At 42.1% G+C, this 19,850-nt stretch overlaps 5 protein-coding genes across 5 annotated transcripts in view; 3 read left to right on the top strand and 2 right to left on the bottom strand.

The window, feature by feature from the left end:
- Positions 1-5,638, top strand: part of LOC107572344 (uncharacterized) — a 9,843-nt gene extending 4,205 nt beyond the window's left edge. Inside the window, exon 2 of the mRNA XM_016258778.1 lies at positions 4,770-5,638. Coding sequence (XP_016114264.1) covers positions 4,770-5,419 — 650 coding nt within the window. The 3' untranslated portion in view covers positions 5,420-5,638. The remainder of the gene's footprint in view (positions 1-4,769) is intronic.
- A 2,046-nt stretch (positions 5,639-7,684) lies between these two features.
- LOC107572345 (chemokine XC receptor 1-like) lies at positions 7,685-8,759 on the top strand. The gene has a single exon (XM_016258779.1). The coding sequence runs from the start codon at positions 7,869-7,871 to the stop codon at positions 8,757-8,759; it is 891 nt and encodes a 296-aa protein (XP_016114265.1). The 5' UTR covers positions 7,685-7,868.
- A 2,362-nt stretch (positions 8,760-11,121) lies between these two features.
- Positions 11,122-12,196, top strand: LOC107572346 (chemokine XC receptor 1-like). The gene has a single exon (XM_016258780.1). The coding sequence runs from the start codon at positions 11,306-11,308 to the stop codon at positions 12,194-12,196; it is 891 nt and encodes a 296-aa protein (XP_016114266.1). The 5' UTR covers positions 11,122-11,305.
- Positions 12,197-13,726: 1,530 nt separating this feature from the next.
- On the bottom strand, positions 13,727-16,491 carry LOC107572353 (uncharacterized). The gene is made up of 2 exons (XM_016258787.1): positions 16,249-16,491; positions 13,727-15,321 (listed from the first exon to the last, which is right to left on the bottom strand). The coding sequence occupies exons 1-2, from the start codon at positions 16,305-16,307 to the stop codon at positions 14,382-14,384; spliced, it is 999 nt and encodes a 332-aa protein (XP_016114273.1). The 5' UTR covers positions 16,308-16,491; the 3' UTR covers positions 13,727-14,381.
- A 370-nt stretch (positions 16,492-16,861) lies between these two features.
- The window catches only part of LOC107572342 (cyclic AMP-dependent transcription factor ATF-4-like), a 4,067-nt gene continuing 1,078 nt past the window's right edge, over positions 16,862-19,850 (bottom strand). The window contains exons 2-3 of the mRNA XM_016258775.1: positions 18,912-19,259; positions 16,862-17,607 (exon numbers count right to left, since the gene is read on the bottom strand). Coding sequence (XP_016114261.1) covers positions 16,862-17,607; positions 18,912-19,149 — 984 coding nt within the window. The 5' untranslated portion in view covers positions 19,150-19,259. The remainder of the gene's footprint in view (positions 17,608-18,911; positions 19,260-19,850) is intronic.

Raw genomic sequence — 19,850 nt, 5'->3', positions numbered from 1 at the left:
GTGACCCTGCAGCACAGAAGCAGTGTTGAGTCGCTGGGGGATATTTGTAGCAATAGCCAACAATACATTGTATGGGTCACAATTATACATTTCTCTTTTATGCCAAAAATCATTAGGATATTAAGTAAAGATCATGTTCCATGAAGATATTTAGTAAATGTCCTACCGTAAATATATCAAAACTTAATGTTTGATTAGTAATATGCATTGCTAAGAACTTCATTTGAACAACTTTAAAGATGATTTTCTCAATATTTAGATTTTTTTGCACCCTCAGATTCCAGATTTTCAAATAGTTGTATCTCAGCCAAATATTGTCCGATCCTAACAAACCATACATCAATGGAAAGCTTATTTATTCAGCTTTCATGTGATGCATACATTTTTTTAAAGACACTTAAAGCAGCACTATGTAACTTTTTCTGTGTTCAAAATATGCTAAATGTATATAATGAGCGAGTAAGTGCTTATGTTCGGACTATTGTAGGCTGGTCACCGCTGCGGAGGAACACACACCTGCGTGAATCGCCGGAGACAGAACTTAGAGAAGTAGCTCCGGTCGGAATGTTCCTCCGCGGGATGTGTGCAGTTCTGTTTATTAACCGCTAGCGCGTTACATAGTTACACAGTGCTGCTTTAAAACTGGTTTTGTGCTCCAGGGTCACATATTGTAATTAGGGATGCACCCGGTATCGGGCCGATATTGGTCTCCTGTACTCGTTAAAATGCCCCGATACCAAACGCCGATACCACACAGCATGTGATAAGCGCCATATTCAGACAAAGAAACACAGACAACAGAACAACAGACACAAAGTATATGTATGCAATGAATATAATGTTAATCATTCAGTATTAACGCCTGTATAGCTGATGTACGCGAGCTGATGAGCAAAGCACGCCGAGTGGATTGAGCTAGCGGCGGCGAGTGAATATATCTTTCTCACAGACATCACTGGAGAGTTTGTAGTTCGGTCGGATACGTCAAAAACAAGTAAGTAAGACAATGCACGAGTTACTTAACGGTAGAGAGAGAGAGAGAGAGAGAGAGAGCACTTCTGTTCACTTCTGCATCATTTGGATTAAAACAAAATCGTAAAAATAAGACCATTCATAGGAGAATTCACTATAAACATCATCTATTTTCAACCTTAGGCATACACAACTTTCAGGCGAAAGTGAATCAGGCAGCCTGTGTGAAATGCGCTGGGCTGTACTATTCTGCATCAGTACCAATACCTGCACGCGTTGCTCTGTTTAGCTTGCTTGAGTGTTTCTGCATTATATGAGGGGCTTTGGAATATAAATTGCAGCACGTTTCAGATGAAAAACGCGACTTCTATTTCTGAAAATATCACAGTTAGGAGATTAATAACGAGTGGTTCCCTGCATTATTACAGCAGAGCGTGTGATTACAGTACTGAGCCGCTGCAATGGAGCAGCTCTAATGCTGTTACAGTAAAGATTATGTATCATAGAGCAAAACAATGAACAGTGAAAGTAACAAAAACTTGTGAAATACATTTTAATGGGCATAATTAAGTGTGGAAATAACCGAAGGATATACAGTGAAATCAAAAACTATTCAGACCAGATATAATGTTTGATATTTTGTTACTAGAGGGCGCAGGACACTATAGTTCATTTATGTAAGTGAGGATAGCAGAATAAAATAAACTGTGACAAATCATACCCAAACATTCTTCATACGGTGGACTACCAGTAAAATTTCTAAAAATTATTCAGACGGAGTCTGGGAGAAAACTGAAGTTGAGGTTTGCATGAAGCTGTGTGACAGCATGCGCAGGAGACCACAGGCGGTCACTGAGGCTCAGGGCTTATAGTTGTGTAAATACTGTCATACTAACAGCTGTCTGAATTATTTTGGTTGATTGTAATCTATTACATACCTTTCTATCAAAGTGATCTAACATTATCAAGATGAATTTGTTCTGACACGGTGTAACTCTGAGTTCTTGTTATATTTTATCACCATTTTCTAAACTTTAGCGAATAAACTGTGATAATGTGAGAAAAGTTGAAGGTGTCTGAATAAATTTTAGTTTGGCTATCTATTTGATAAATGAAGCTAACCAACTAGCATTATACATACTCTTTTGGTTTCTGTACCCAATATTTAAAAAATTTACAAATGCAATAAAATATCGGTACTCGGTATCGGCAAGTACCAAAAATAAAAGTATCGGTATCGGGCGAGTACTGGAAAAAGTGGTATCGGTGCATCCCTAATTGTAATAGAATACAATTAGTTGTAATTAGAAATATGACAGAAGAGTTTGCTACTACCACAGTTTCTATGGGAGAATACATACCAGAAGTTAAGGTAGCACTGAGATTTTAGCAGATATATAGTCTGTTCATTCCTATGGGCGGGTAACTGTGGGATTGACAAGAAGTTGTCCAAAATTGTCCAAAAGTTGAGTTTCTGCTGGATTTAATGCATATATCATATTGTTTACACATTACTATATTTCAATGAGATTTCAAATGCCGCTTGGATGCTACTTTTCACTAGACTGGCTGGATTATACCACATCTCGAAACAAAGCTTGCATCTTTCCTGCAGTAACATTGTGTATGATCCTTATGCAGATTATACAGATATAGATTTGCAGTCAAAGCACTATAAAACCGCTTATGGTTTGTGATGTGACTGCTGTGCAAGAGTTTGCACTGCTTCATCTTTCAACAAAAAAAACAACAACTCTGTATTTACTTATAATTTAGGCGTCAGTGCAGGTTAAACTCGTGGCATTAGCAGCCCACAAGGTGACAGTGTTGCTCTGCAGCAGGTCAGGGATGTGTTCTGCTCCAGTGCATTAAACACTTCTCCAATGATACAAATGTTACCACACATGAAGATCCTGAAGATGTTCATTAGCTGGTTCAGTTGTGTTGGATGAGGGTTGGGGTCTTTAGGATCTTTACGAACAGTGCCGGTATAGGACTAATACTGCCTTCAAGAGCTATCAGAAACGTCCTACTTCTGAAGTTGTAATTACGAGTTTGTCAAGTTCAAGAGCTTTGTTGTCGGAAAGAACAGAAATCATGGTGGACAGCCAGCCTATTCATTCTTGCCTGTTTCTCGGGGAAATCTTATTAAAGCCAAAAGGTATAGATCAGAAGATATTTAGTCAATATCCATCAAAAAGTAGCGTCACATTCATTGATAACCATATAAACATTCGCAGCGCTATCTAGATATGCTTGTTGACGATTCCTACAGTTCGGTCAAATAAATGCTATTTTCAATGCGTTCAATACATACAATATGCATTAAATGGTTATTTATATATAAATATACATGAATGTAATGGCAGGAGAGAGCAATGTAGATTAACTTTACAAAGCTGCTGTTTCTCTCCTCCACCGTATTTGAAGTTTATGGCTCGCCCAACTCAGAAACTCAGGTATCAAAGTTTCTCAGCTGTAAATACAACTAGAGGCCGTTCATGTCCAATTTCCGAATAGGAAACTCATAACTACGATAAATCCGACAGCATGTGAAGACAGCATAAATACCTGCTTGTGTCCTCATATCTTCCGTCTCTGTATAACTTACGTCATTTTGACATGTTCTCCAGTTTCATAATGAGGAAAGTAGCAAATGCATGCTTGAAAAGTCACTTAATGTCACTCCATCATGTGCCGACTACAAGCACAAATAAAGAGAACTACAAACACGTACACTATACTGACAAAAGTATCCTTCTAATGAACAGGTTTGACTACTTTAGTCATTTGCATGAGTACAAATCTGAATGTTGGAGCATATAATGATATTCCAGGGAATTGTGTGCTTCTCATTTTATAGCAACAGTTTGGACAGGAGCCTTTTCTATTATAACACAAAAATGCCTCTGTGTATAAGGCAAGGTTCAAAAAGCAATGATTGATTGAGTCAGCGTGGAAGAACTGGACTGGACTTTAGATGCAGACCTTGAACCAAAAACTCATCACCAAACACCTGTGACTTATGGCTACAGTCATTTTAGGCACTTCCAAAACTGTTGCAACAGAGATGAAAATACAATTTTTAAACACATGAATTATGTTTCCATCTTTGTCGCCACCGTTTTGGATGTGCCCTTTTCTGTTCTAAAGAAGGGGGCAGGGTCCCAATACATTTGTCCATATAGTGTATGTGATGTACATGACACAGACGGTTATAAAGGGGTTATATTTCATCTGCAACAACTTTGTGAACTTTTATTAAGAGCAGGACAGATGCAAACTAATCATTAAGCAAAATCACAAGCAGGTTCTGCATGAAAGACTCACAACTGGCAGATCAAATAATTGTTGAGTAGAATAAATGAAATGAACTTAAACTCTGACTGTTCAGTTAACTTAATTTGATGTATGGTGACGTGCAACCAAGCGGTTAAAGATGCATTTTTATGACGTGGTAGTTTGCTCATATGTATGTACATTTTCCTTCACAAAAAAAACCTGTAATATAAGAAGGTGAATTGAGATGCAACTGATGTTTTGTCAGCTGGGTTTCAGAAGGAGTTTCTGAGGTCTGTAACTTACAGCATGTCTTTAAAGGACAATGACCTCTTATACAGTATGTGAAAAGATCAAAGACAGCTGCAATCCTCATGACCCCTTTAACCTGATTATATGAGGTTCTCAGAGACAAACTTTTGAAATCATTGTCAGATATGGCTTGGTCGTCATTCTGGTGATGAAGTATCTCGATTAGGTCTCGAGTTCATGTTGATAACAGTTATTCTCGTCCGCAGCTCATTTCATCATCATGTCAAACACCTCGGCTCTGAGCCTGAACTCCAGCGTCTCTGGGTGGCGTCGTCCGCTGTGGTACCAGTATGAAGTGTGTGCGGAAGCTTCTCATTGGTTCATCTTCTACTTTGGAGTGAAAGTATTGAACATGGTTGCAGGATTCCCAATGAACGCCCTCGTGTTGTGGCAGATTCTGAGGAAGAAGAGCAAAGGCTCGACGTCAGACATCTTCATTTTTAACCTTTCCATCCTCGACGCCTATTTCGGCGTCATGAGCGTTAACGAGGTCTACAGCGGAGTCATCCTCTCGGCCTTCTTCATCATGGTGTTCTGCAACCTCTCCATCATCTGGGTCAGGAAGAGCGTCGCAGGGAAAGAAGTCATGAACCCGGTGAAGAAGAAGGCCTTTAAAATGGTGCTTATCGTCCTGGCCATCATCGTTGGGAGCTATCTGCCTCCTGTGGCTCTGCTGCCGTTTGCTTCCACCTTCTCGTTCATGAAGCTACATTGTAAGGTTCTTCTCGGCGTCTTCTCCATCATGGACCTGAGCTGCACCATCGAGCCTTCGCTCTACATCTCTAAGATGGAGCGCTCCACGTTCTGTCAATGCCTGCAGAGTCCCTCCAAGAAACCCATCAGCGTGAGCGTCTGAAATTAAAAACTGTCTGATTTTGTGTGTGTGATTGTAGACCTTTGGGTTGTCATTGTATCTTTCTGTGGTTCTCAACTGGCGTGTCTCAGGTCTGTCATGATTGGTCACTGAAAGAGGGAAAACACAATGTTAAGTGCAAAAAAGTAAACAAAACAAAAAAATTTAACAGTAAAATACTCATCAACCAAATAAAGAAAAGAGAAAACACCTACCATATGCATAGCTACTGATGATGTCAAAGGTTGTGTGTCCATCAAACTCTACAATATTCATCCTACAACAGTAAGATTTCTCTTTATAGGGGTAAAAGTCAAACTAGACATATGGATCAACTTGGACGGGGTGTGTGACGCTCTGATCCTCAAACCATGAACAAAACTACACACTCAAAAAATGCATAACGTTCGCTCACTCTGAACTGTCTGCTGCATAGAAACACTTCAATTTGGTTAAAGTCATGTAAATAATTTTTCATCTTACTGAGCCTTTGCAGGGTCTACTTATTACAATATTAATACATTTCAATGTTTAATATGTCAATTGTAGCGCCGTGTTGCATGATGCTGGGTTTATGGTTGGAGTACTGCTCTTATTTGAAATGCTGATTTGATCAAAACCAGTAGAGAAGCACTGATTTAACGAAGCGCTCGTCATCAGCATGTTGACTTCATGAAACTGTGCCGGTTGTTGTGTTTTCTGTGTCGTGTTTCCCCAGACGTCTCCTGTTTGCCTGTTTCTCCGCTGCTCGTTTAACTCCTCGTGACTCTCTTCTGATTGATCTTCAGACTCCGGGAACAAATCTGAACTTCACTTTCTTCTCATTGTTGTGTTTGTGTCAGATAACCTGCTTCTTTTACTTCTCACAGGTTAGATACCAGCTTTCCAGATGCATAATTAAGAACATTAACGAGTCACTAATTAAGACATTAATTAAAATGCCTGGGGATTAATTAAGAACGGACTGAGGTGGCGCAGATGGTAGATGTAGATGATGCTACGAGATTAATTAACACGAAAAACATTTACAGTAGAAGCTCATGTAAGCTTGTGTTGTCATTGATCTCGGACTGCTAGAGATGGTTTAATAACCCGAGCATAATAGACAAGAAATATGAACAGTTGCTGTATTTTCTGATGCATAAAGGAACTCCAAAAATGATATACTTGTCTGTGTTCACTTATTCTTCCATTCTGAATTATAGCAGCCACATGTGTAAAACCTCAGAAATATCAAAATAACAGAAGAGGGAAATTTATCTTCAGTGAAAACTGTAAAGCACACAGATTTGATATGACATACACGGCTCTACATATGAGCATATGAAAAAACCTGAAACATTCCTAAAACTCCACAGCTTTACACGGGATGAACACTAAGTATATAAATGAGCACACGAGTACAGTTTCAGAGACAAAGATCTATTCAGTCTCCACTGATGCTGTTTGTTTAGAAAATGAACATGAAAGGAAAAGTCAAATGCATAAATGTTGCATTACGTTGGTTCGTCATCAGTAAGGGAAACAACAAAGCTTTACTAAACTCCCATGCATTAAAACATCTGAATGAGTGAAATCAATGTCAAATGCACAAAGGCACACTGTAGAGTTCTCACACATACAGATGAAACTCACTTGTGGACGGAAACACGGAACACTTGCATCATAGACTGAAAAAGACAAACTGACATTCAATCCAAAATATCAAACATGCATCAAATATATGTATGTGTGAGAAATGAGAATATACAAGTGAACAGACCAGTCACTGGATCAGCGTCTGTATAAAATCACAACAGGATTCAAACTAAATTTGGAGTAGGTTTTGGTTGCACTCACCACTAAATCAACTGAAATAAAACCGTGTTTTGGTACATGGTGAACATGGAAATATTTATCGCTCTATAGAGTAGTTGTGACAGTCGAGGACACTTCTATTGAAAAGCCTGTCTGTTGCAAAGAGCCAGAAATGTGTATTTGCAAGATGTTACGGTAGATTTGTTTCTTGCATCACCTGTTTACGTGAAGCTCTTCTTGCAGTTACATCACAAAATTAATTCGTCCTCTTTCATCAAACAGCAAAGACTTTATCGCAAACAGACCCTCCTCTCCGTCCTATCACAGACGAGATCTTCTTGTTGACCCGAAAGAACTGCAACAATTGGTTGCATCCAAAACGTCCCACCTCTGTCTCCCGCGGGAAGAGCTTTTCTCGGAGCGCCCAGAGAGAGACGCCAAACTGACGATGCGTCCAAGTTGGGTTCTGGTCAGAGAAACGTCGACAATCGTACGGCACTATAGCAGACGCCTCTGTATTGAACAAGCGATATTTAACTCGATGAGGCAAACTCTTCAAATCTTTGTTTGTGACGTGTCTGAAGTTCAGTAGATATAACAGTCACTTGTCAAAGACAGATCATCATAACAGACGTCCGCAGCTCATTTCATCATCATGGCAAACACCTCGGCTTTGAGCCTGAACTCCAGCGTCGCCGGGTGGCACCGTCTACCATGGTACCAGTTTGAGGCGTGTGCGGAGGTTCCTCACTGGTTTCTATTGTACTTTGGAGTGAAAGTATTGAACCTGGTTGCAGGCGTTCCTCTGAACGCCCTCGTGTTGTGGCAGATTCTGAGGAAGAAGAGTGAAGGCTCAACTTCAGACATCTTCATTTTTAACCTTTCCATCCTCGACGCCTATTTTGGCCTCATGACGCCAGTCGACCTTTCCAACCGGCTGTACTTCAACGATCCGTCCATCTGGTACTCGGTGCGTTTCGCCTACGGACTCAAAGACGTGACTCCGTTATTTCTCACCTGTATTTGTCTGGACAGGTACATCGCTGTGGTCCATCCCATTCTCTTCACCGGGATCCGTGACACTCGCATCCGGATCGGCATCTCGGTGCTGGTGTGGGGACTCATCCTAGCCTACTCTCTGACCAAAACCTTCTTAGGCGTCATGAGCGTGAACGAGGTCTTCAGCGGAGTCATCCTCTCGGCCTTCTTCATCATGGTGTTCTTCAACCTCTCCATCATCTGGGTCCTCAGGAAGAGCGTCGCAGGGAAAGAAGTCATGAACCCGGTGAAGAAGAAGGCTTTTAAAATGGTGCTTCTCATCCTCGGCATCATCGTTGGGAACTATCTGCCTCCTGTGGCTCTGATGCCGTTTGCTTCCACCTACTCTTTCGTGACGTTCCGCTGTAAGATCAGCCTCTGCGTCTTCTCCATCATGGACCTGAGCTGCACCGTCGAGCCTTTGCTCTACATCTCTAAGATGGAGCGCTCAGCATTCTGTCAATGCCTGCAGAGTCCCTCCAAGAAACCCATCACCGTGAGCGTCTGAGGTGTGTGTGATTTGAGACTCTTGGACTGTCTGCGTCTCGGTCTAATCCAGGGATCTCCAGCCCTGCTCCTGGAGAGCTACTGTCCTGCAGACTTCAGTTCTAACACACCTGCCTGTAATTATCTAGTAACCCTGAGCACCTTGATTAGCTGAAATCTGCAGGACGGTCGCTCTCCAGGAGCAGGGTTGGAGATCCAGTGTTTGTTGACCCAAACATGGGCCTCAGGTCTGTTGTGATGGGGCACTGACAGCATGAAAAGCACGGTCAAATAATACAATAAAACTAACCGTATTTAATCATTATGACAGCAATTCCCATGTTCTTGTTGATGTCAAAAATTGTATGTCCATCAAACTCCACATTATTTTGGCACAAGTTTATCTTCATCTTAAAACACCATGAATGAAACTTCAAAAAATTCAAAGAAAATACAGACCAGACAACATTGAATACACACATGAACAGGATGAAGATGGTTTGAGCTGAACACACTTTGTTTTTGCAATGAATTACTCACTGTGGAGAACATGAAACCACATGGCAACCATTTTTCTATGAAGTCCATGTTCATAATTCTGTATCTCTCTGGGCCTGTTCAGGGTCTACGCACACTGTAATATTGATACATTTCAATGTTCGCTTTTGTTACAATTGTAAATCCCTGCATTGCGCTGATGTAAAATCTTGACTCTGATTTGATCAAAACCAGTAGAGAAGCACTGATTTAACGAAGCGCTCGTCATCAGCATGTTGACTTCATGAAACTGTGCCGGTTGTTGTGTTTTCTGTGTCGTGTTTCCCCAGACGTCTCCTGTTTGCCTGTTTCTCCGCTGCTTGTTTAACTCCTCGTGACTCTCTTCTGATTGATCTTCAGACTCCGGGAACAAATCTGAACTTCACTTTCTTCTCCTCATTGTTGTGTTTGTGTCAGATAACCTGCTTCTTTTACTTCTCACAGGTTAGATACCAGCTTTCCAGATGCATAATTAAGAACATTAACGAGTCACTAATTAAGACGTTAATTAAAATGCCTGGGGATTAATTAAGAACGGACTGAGGTGGCGCAGATGGTACGAGCTTGTAGATGATGCTACGAGATTAATTAACACGAAAAACATTTACAGTAGAAGCTCATGTAAGCTTGTGTTGTCATTGATCTCGGACTGCTAGAGATGGTTTAATAACCCGAGCATAATAGACAAGAAATATGAACAGTTGCTGTATTTTCTGATGCATAAAGGAACTCCAAAAATGATATACTTGTCTGTGTTCACTTATTCTTCCATTCTGAATTATAGCAGCCACATGTGTAAAACCTCAGAAATATCAAAATAACAGAAGAGGGAAATTTATCTTCAGTGAAAACTGTAAAGCACACAGATTTGATATGACATACACGGCTCTACATATGAGCATATGAAAAAACCTGAAACATTCCTAAAACTCCACAGCTTTACACGGGATGAACACTAAGTATATAAATGAGCACACGAGTACAGTTTCAGAGACAAAGATCTATTCAGTCTCCACTGATGCTGTTTGTTTAGAAAATGAACATGAAAGGAAAAGTCAAATGCATAAATGTTGCATTACGTTGGTTCGTCATCAGTAAGGGAAACAACAAAGCTTTACTAAACTCCCATGCATTAAAACATCTGAATGAGTGAAATCAATGTCAAATGCACAAAGGCACACTGTAGAGTTCTCACACATACAGATGAAACTCACTTGTGGACGGAAACACGGAACACTTGCATCATAGACTGAAAAAGACAAACTGACATTCAATCCAAAATATCAAACATGCATCAAATATATGTATGTGTGAGAAATGAGAATATACAAGTGAACAGACCAGTCACTGGATCAGCGTCTGTATAAAATCACAACAGGATTCAAACTAAATTTGGAGTAGGTTTTGGTTGCACTCACCACTAAATCAACTGAAATAAAACCGTGTTTTGGTACATGGTGAACATGGAAATATTTATCGCTCTATAGAGTAGTTGTGACAGTCGAGGACACTTCTATTGAAAAGCCTGTCTGTTGCAAAGAGCCAGAAATGTGTATTTGCAAGATGTTACGGTAGATTTGTTTCTTGCATCACCTGTTTACGTGAAGCTCTTCTTGCAGTTACATCACAAAATTAATTCGTCCTCTTTCATCAAACAGCAAAGACTTTATCGCAAACAGACCCTCCTCTCCGTCCTATCACAGACGAGATCTTCTTGTTGACCCGAAAGAACTGCAACAATTGGTTGCATCCAAAACGTCCCACCTCTGTCTCCCGCGGGAAGAGCTTTTCTCGGAGCGCCCAGAGAGAGACGCCAAACTGACGATGCGTCCAAGTTGGGTTCTGGTCAGAGAAACGTCGACAATCGTACGGCACTATAGCAGACGCCTCTGTATTGAACAAGCGATATTTAACTCGATGAGGCAAACTCTTCAAATCTTTGTTTGTGACGTGTCTGAAGTTCAGTAGATATAACAGTCACTTGTCAAAGACAGATCATCATAACAGACGTCCGCAGCTCATTTCATCATCATGGCAAACACCTCGGCTTTGAGCCTGAACTCCAGCGTCGCCGGGTGGCACCGTCTACCATGGTACCAGTTTGAGGCGTGTGCGGAGGTTCCTCACTGGTTTCTATTGTACTTTGGAGTGAAAGTATTGAACCTGGTTGCAGGCGTTCCTCTGAACGCCCTCGTGTTGTGGCAGATTCTGAGGAAGAAGAGTGAAGGCTCAACTTCAGACATCTTCATTTTTAACCTTTCCATCCTCGACGCCTATTTTGGCCTCATGACGCCAGTCGACCTTTCCAACCGGCTGTACTTCAACGATCCGTCCATCTGGTACTCGGTGCGTTTCGCCTACGGACTCAAAGACGTGACTCCGTTATTTCTCACCTGTATTTGTCTGGACAGGTACATCGCTGTGGTCCATCCCATTCTCTTCACCGGGATCCGTGACACTCGCATCCGGATCGGCATCTCGGTGCTGGTGTGGGGACTCATCCTAGCCTACTCTCTGACCAAAACCTTCTTAGGCGTCATGAGCGTGAACGAGGTCTTCAGCGGAGTCATCCTCTCGGCCTTCTTCATCATGGTGTTCTTCAACCTCTCCATCATCTGGGTCCTCAGGAAGAGCGTCGCAGGGAAAGAAGTCATGAACCCGGTGAAGAAGAAGGCTTTTAAAATGGTGCTTCTCATCCTCGGCATCATCGTTGGGAACTATCTGCCTCCTGTGGCTCTGATGCCGTTTGCTTCCACCTACTCTTTCGTGACGTTCCGCTGTAAGATCAGCCTCTGCGTCTTCTCCATCATGGACCTGAGCTGCACCGTCGAGCCTTTGCTCTACATCTCTAAGATGGAGCGCTCAGCATTCTGTCAATGCCTGCAGAGTCCCTCCAAGAAACCCATCACCGTGAGCGTCTGAGGTGTGTGTGATTTGAGACTCTTGGACTGTCTGCGTCTCGGTCTAATCCAGGGATCTCCAGCCCTGCTCCTGGAGAGCTACTGTCCTGCAGACTTCAGTTCTAACACACCTGCCTGTAATTATCTAGTAACCCTGAGCACCTTGATTAGCTGAAATCTGCAGGACGGTCGCTCTCCAGGAGCAGGGTTGGAGATCCAGTGTTTGTTGACCCAAACATGGGCCTCAGGTCTGTTGTGATGGGGCACTGACAGCATGAAAAGCACGGTCAAATAATACAATAAAACTAACCGTATTTAATCATTATGACAGCAATTCCCATGTTCTTGTTGATGTCAAAAATTGTATGTCCATCAAACTCCACATTATTTTGGCACAAGTTTATCTTCATCTTAAAACACCATGAATGAAACTTCAAAAAATTCAAAGAAAATACAGACCAGACAACATTGAATACACACATGAACAGGATGAAGATGGTTTGAGCTGAACACACTTTGTTTTTGCAATGAATTACTCACTGTGGAGAACATGAAACCACATGGCAACCATTTTTCTATGAAGTCCATGTTCATAATTCTGTATCTCACTGGGCCTGTTCAGGGTCTACGCACACTGTAATATTGATACATTTCAATGTTCGCTTTTGTTACAATTGTAAATCCCTGCATTGCGCTGATGTAAAATCTTGACTCTGATTTGATCAAAACCAGTAGAGAAGCACTGATTTAACGAAGCGCTCGTCATCAGCATGTTGACTTCATGAAACTGTGCCGGTTGTTGTGTTTTCTGTGTCGTGTTTCCCCAGACGTCTCCTGTTTGCCTGTTTCTCCGCTGCTTGTTTAACTCCTCGTGACTCTCTTCTGATTGATCTTCAGACTCCGGGAACAAATCTGAACTTCACTTTCTTCTCCTCATTGTTGTGTTTGTGTCAGATAACCTGCTTCTTTTACTTCTCACAGGTTAGATACCAGCTTTCCAGATGCATAATTAAGAACATTAACGAGTCACTAATTAAGACGTTAATTAAAATGCCTGGGGATTAATTAAGAACGGACTGAGGTGGCGCAGATGGTACGAGCTTGTAGATGATGCTACGAGATTAATTAACACGAAAAACATTTACAGTAGAAGCTCATGTAAGCTTGTGTTGTCATTGATCTCGGACTGCTAGAGATGGTCACATTAGGACAAGAAATATGAATATTAGCTAATGTGTGATACATAAAGGAACTCCATATTTAACATACTTGCATGTCTGTGTTCACCTGTTCTTCACTTCTGATCTATCGCAGCTGCATGCGTGTAAATACTGCGAAATATCAAAGTAATTCATTTGAACGGTGTAAACCGTGTAAAGCACACCTAACTCTAAAAACGAGTATATGACAAAATCATTAAAGCATTAATATGTTTTATATTTTTAAAATGAAAATTAAAAGAGCGTTGTGTTTTATATTTTGTTTTGTTAAGTATACATTCAGTGAAGGCAATCAAAATATGTACGTGTGCCTAAAATACATTTTTGTGGCTATTAATATGTTAAAATGACAAGAGGCAGTGGTGTTTGCCATCATATTTCATTTTATTGTAAATACACCGCCAGTGCTGTTCCATTTGTATCTGCCAATGGGGTAAGAAACAATCTTAATTCAAAGGCTGAACAAGATTATTTGTTTTACCTCATTGGCAAATATTTTTGATTGTTTTAAGCAAAAACTAACAAAATTTGAATAATATTTTCAGAAAACAACACAAAATAAGTAATTTTACTTGTTAAGTAAACATATCTTAATTCCAGAATTTGTAGATATTTCAACTAGAAAACAAGACAAACATACTAAGGAAGGAAATCATTTTTTGTAGTGTGTTAGATCAGGTGCTGACAAAATAAAGGTCCCGTCTCGAACACTTCGGCTGATGCCGATATTTGAAAAATGTCAAATATCGGCCGATATATCGGCCTTGGCAATATATCGGTCAAACACTAGTTATTTCTGCCATTCCTATAAACATTGCTGATTAATTCGATAGAAAGCTGTTAGCGCTAGGGTTGAAGAGGGGTGGAATATTTCCGGTAAATTTCCGGAAACTTTCCAAAAATTCCCGGATGATTAAAAAAAAAAAAAACCTGGAAACTTTCCAAAATTATTGGAATGTTTCCGAAATGTACTTTTTGCAACCCTAGTTAGCGCGGGGTAACTCTGGCACAGATCTCGTGGAGACTCTCCCTGCTGGCTGGCGGACCGCTGACGGACGTCACGAAACCCGGATAGCGGTCAAAGAACTCCGGAGCCGGACAGCTGAGGCTCGTCTCCGCTTCATCAGGCGAAGAGACAAGCGGAATCAGCTTAGCATGAGCGTAATCAATCTCAAAGCCCTCAAAAATAAGCCCCACCCCCCAGGCGCCAAGCCCCGCCTCCAGAAGCCCGGACACCTTCCGAGTGGCCAGCGCCAGCCGCCGATAGTCGCCCTCCTCCAGCCGGAAGATGTCACTGGAGAGGGGCTTCCGCGGGACCAGAACGGTCAGTCCGGGCGTGTTGGGGAACGGCGTGAGGAAGGCCACATGCTCTTCATCTTCCCAAACTCTCCACTGCTTCTCTTCTCCACGCACGATGCGTGGGAACAGCCCGGGGTCGGACGGATCACCCAGAAAGGTGTAGTTGGGCGCCGCGTTCGGGTTTGGCAGCTGAGCCCGGATTTTGCTACTGATGGCGTCTAGATCCTCATCCGTCCAGCGCGTCCCGCTCTTGGAGCTGACGTATCCGGGATCGTACGCCTGGAAATCCTCCTCCGCAGCGAGGTGAGGTTTCCAATCTGACTGCAGGCCGTGGAGCGGCACCACGTGGAGTTCGGCTCCGGCCCGTTTGTGCGGAGTATAGACCAAAGCGCAGCGCTGCACCGCCAGACTCTCACACAGCTGGTGCGCGACGGATCTTGCGCCCAGGAGCAGATGCAGAAATGCATCCTCAGGTAAGTGGAAGAGGCTGGCAGTGCCGCCGAAGCTCTTCTGGGTGACGACAGCGACCCCTGGAGTCCATGGGGAGGAGTGCAGATGCGCCGACAGCTCTGACGTCTCCCAGATCACACTCCTGTCCTGAAGCCCAGACACCAACGACGACGACATTCTGGGAGTGAAAGGAAGGAGGAGGCGGATATTAAACCTCTTAACTGTCACCCGTCGCCTCAGAGGGACACCTAAGTTTGCTTCTCTGTGTTACAAATAAATCCTAATCTAATCATGACAAACTATATGTGACCCTGGAGCACAAAACCAGTCATAAGGGTCCATTTTTGTAAATTGAGATTTATACATCATCTGAAAGCTGAATAAATAAGCTTTCCATTGATGTATGGTTTGTTAGGATAGGACAATATTTGAAAATCTGGAATCTGAGGGTGCAAAACAATCTAAATATTGAGAAAATCATCTTTAAAGTTGTTCAAATGAAGTTCGTAGCAATGCATATTACTAATCAAACATTAAGTTTTGATTTATTTACTAAATATCTTCATGGAACATGATCTTTACTTAATATCCTAATGATTTTTGGCATAAAAGAGAAATGTATAATTGTGACCCATACAATGTATTGTTGGCTATTGCTACAAATATCCCCCAGCGACTTAACACTGCTTCTGTGCTGCAGCGTCACAGATATCATTGGAAAGGTCTAAGACTCCTAAATAAATATTTTCCCACTATTCCTCCACTTCTAATATGCTGATCTGCTGCTCCAGAAATTTCATTTTAATTATATAGTTTATATTGAATAAACTGTGATACTTAAAAGTTTAAAAAAATTAGGAGTAAGATATAAAAGAAAACAAATGAATACGTTTACGCATTAAATTGATCAAGCGCCAGTAAAGACATTTATAATGTTACAAAAGATTCTGTTTCAGATAAATGCTGTTCTTCTGAACTTTCTGTTCATCTGAGAATCCTGAAAAACATAATGTATCACGCTTTGCTCAAACATTGCATCATAATAGCATGCTGTTCAACACGCAGAGTAGAAACACTCTCCAGATCGTTATTTCTGTAACGTTACCTTCCTAAAACACCTCCGAGTACGAGAGAGCACACAGCGTAGCTCGGACTGATTCTCATCACACCTGCAGAGCTTCAGAGGAACATCAGAACCCCAAACCTGCTCATGGCTCGCCGGACAGCAGCAGCTGGAGCTGAAGCCGGAAGCGGAACTGCGCGGTGGGGGTCATCTCGAGCAGCAGGTGGCGCCAATGCTCAGGTGTTCAGATGTGAAAGTCCAGAGACCCTTCCTCTCTTTTAAAAATACGATCTCTTTAGCGTCCTCCTGTGCAAAGAAGCAGAGATAAAGCGGGTGATCGCCGTAGCATAGCTCTGGAGTCTGTGGTGTTGTTTTAACAGCAGAGTGAGTTGGAAATGACCATTATAAAACAACTGAATTCAGTCATTGAAATAGTTTGATCTTTTGCTGGCAAACGCATATCTGTTCACAAGCATGCAGCGATCATGTGCAGAGAGTTCCTGCTGCTGGACTGAACCGGTCTGACCCGCTCTGAACCACACTGCACTGAGTCTTCAGCTGAAATGATGCTACACTCACATTGTCAGAGCACTTGCTGATTAGTTTCACAGTGCAATACAAAAATAGTGCAGCATACATATATGGCTTATTCATGTCAGAGTAAGTCAGCTTGTTGCAAAATGTGTGAAATGGCACTTTTACAAACTAATTTTAGCTTTAAATGGAGATGTGAAACTCTTCTCCAAGAGAAGCCTGAGCTGATCAGTGAGTTTAAGAGATAATCCATGAACTGGAGCTGGCGGTTTCTCGTCTCCAGCTCGGCGCACTCGGAGCTCAGCGTCTCCTGCTCGGTGCGTTTCTTCTGCCGGTAGCGCGTCGCGGCCGTTTTGTTCTGCTCCATCTTCTTCAGTTTCTTCTCCACCACTTTAGGAGCACCGGGCGCGGCTTTCACAGCATCCGGCTCGGGTCTGGAGTAGGGTTTGGTTCTGGAGGAGCCCGCGGGCTTCGGCGAGGGTTCGGGATCCGAGATCCCGCTGTCGCTGTCGGACGGATCGGCGCCGCTCGCCTCTTCTTTGGGAGTCAGCAGCTGCACGATGTGGGATGGAGTCAGCATGATTTCGGCGGACTCCAGTGTGAAGCTGGGATCCAGAGGCTCAGACTTGACCTCTTCTGGCCCCTGAAGGTCGAGGGTCAGCGGAGGCAGAGCCAGGCTCAGCTCTGTTGAGCCAAACGGGAGGGAATCCAGGTCCAGATCCATCTCGGTGTCCAGACAGGCCAGCAGCTCTTCTGGAGAACCGGGAGGCTCGTCTGAATCACATGATCCGATGAGAGAATCCAGGTCAAAGTCATTCAGGTCTAACTTCTCCGTCATCCAATCCATGCCAGAAAACACATCGTCTGCTGGAAGGGAGAGAGAGAATTTTACTAAACGCTGGTTTAAAAATCTAGGTATAGAAACTGCAGCAGAAGAAAACTCCCTTAAACACTGCTGCTCAACCAGTGACACTCGTCTGTGCAACGCACTAACCTGAAAACGCTCGGTTGAGCATTACCACTGATTAACTGGAATGAGCTACACATGTAAACGGCAGTGTTCACCTACAAAGAGTACTAGTGATCTCTGAAACCCAATGTGCACCACAACACACTCCAAAGCAACTGCGTTTACTACCGTTTGGTGTTATTTTAGCATCACTGGGATACTATTTGTGACCCTGGAGCACAAAACCAGTCTATGGTCAATATTTTTATTGAGATTAATTGAGTGGTTTAATAATTGTATGGTTTGTTAGGAGAGGACAATATTTGTAAATCTGGAGTCTGAGGGTGCAAAAAAATCTAAATATTGAGAAAATCATCTTTAAAGTTGTTCAAATGAAGTTCTTAGCAATGCATATTACTAATCAAACATTAAGATTTGATATATTTACGGTAGGAGATTTACTAAATATCTTCATGGAACATGATCTTTACTTAATATCCTAATGATTTTTGGCATAAAAGTGTATTACAATTACCATACAATGTATTGTTGGCTATTGCTACAAATATCCCCCAGCGACTCAACACTGCTTTTGTGCTGCAGCGTCACAGATGTAGTTTTGGATTAACTTTATTTTTATATTTTCTGTTTTCATTTTAATTTTTAACCGTTTGTAATTTAGTTTTTTTTAGTTTCTCTCAATATAGTACATTAATTTTTCAGTTCTAGTCTTAGTTTGGTAAAAATAAATGTATGGTCTTTTAGAATATTTTATTGCAAGCAGTGTTCACCAACAAAACAGCAGTAAATCTCTGAAAAACAATATACACATTGTGCATTTGGTTTTACTAATGATTCCATTTAGAGTTATTCTAGCATCAAGACACTATTAGAGTGCATTGAGTGGTTTTATTATTTCCGCTTTAATTTTAAAAGTTTTTGCCAATTTTATTATTAATTTTTTTTAATATGCCTATATAGTTTTAATTACTTTTTCAGTTTTAGTATTACTTATTTTAGTACATCAAATTAGACTAAAATAAGGCAAGTTGCCTCGGCAAATACATTTGTTAAATTTATTTTTTAATTTACACTTGTAATTAAGTTTAATAACCCTGGACCCATTAAATTGACCCACACCAAAAGCAATCACAACACTGACCAAGGCCTTGTTTTGCACGAGTGTGCTGCATAGAGCTTAGGGCTGAGTGTGAAGCCTCACCTTTGCTCTGCGGCGGCCAGGAGAGCGCCAGCAGCTCAGACTTACACCCTACAGAAGCGTGAGAGGGAGAGAGGGGCGAGAGAGAGGAGGAAGAGGAGAGGGGCGACGACCACCCCTCCGACAGAGCGCTCTCCTCATCTTCGTCCAGAAGGGGCCCAAAGGGGTCAGCCATCAGAGATGAGGGCCCCAGGATCAGGGCCCCCACGTCCTCCAGACTCATCTGAGACACCACAGACATGGCAGAGGGTCAGAGGCGAAGCGGAGCGGGTCAGGGGTTCTGGTGAGCTGGTGAACGGTGTGGTTATGCTGTCTACAGCAGCAGAGCTGTGGGTGGATGCCACAAGGGACCTGAAAGAAAGCAGGCGAGACGACGTTACAGAAACTGAGCGAGACGCTCACACCTGACCGAAGAACCAAAGCGGAAATTAGACTTTTCAAGTGACCGCAACTGATGTTTTGAAATGAAAACTAACTGGGGCTGGACATTGTTTCATCAATATTAATATCATCAGTATTCTTATTTTTTTATTAATAAAAAAAAAAGGACAGTATTAATTGGGAAATGCATTCACAGGGTTCAGTTACTCAGACTTCACTAATCACACTCCTACGCATGTACTATTATAAAAATCACTTTTTTTTTTTTTTTTTTTTTTTTTTTTAGAACAAAGAGAAACCGGTTCTCGATTCCCAACCCTTGCTGGAGGGAAGATTCCACGGAACAAAAATGGTCTTTTTAATTCACTTCCTCGCAGTGGATAACCAGTTGTGATTACCAGCACCGTAAACCAGTCTCTAAACGCCTGAAGCCTTTCCAGTTAAACCGGCCCATCAAACTAGATGCCATCTGGGAGGAACTCCAGCTGCTCACACACACACTCTCTCACACACACACACACACACACTCTCTCTCTCTCTCTCTCACACACACACACACAC

Source organism: Sinocyclocheilus grahami, unplaced genomic scaffold (assembly GCF_001515645.1).
Source record: "Sinocyclocheilus grahami isolate Dianchi unplaced genomic scaffold, SAMN03320097.WGS_v1.1 scaffold1737.1, whole genome shotgun sequence".
In the NCBI taxonomy this organism is placed as follows: domain Eukaryota; kingdom Metazoa; phylum Chordata; class Actinopteri; order Cypriniformes; family Cyprinidae; genus Sinocyclocheilus; species Sinocyclocheilus grahami.
The sequence above is the reverse complement of the archived record's forward strand: the minus strand, read 5'-3'. Positions and strand labels throughout refer to the sequence as shown.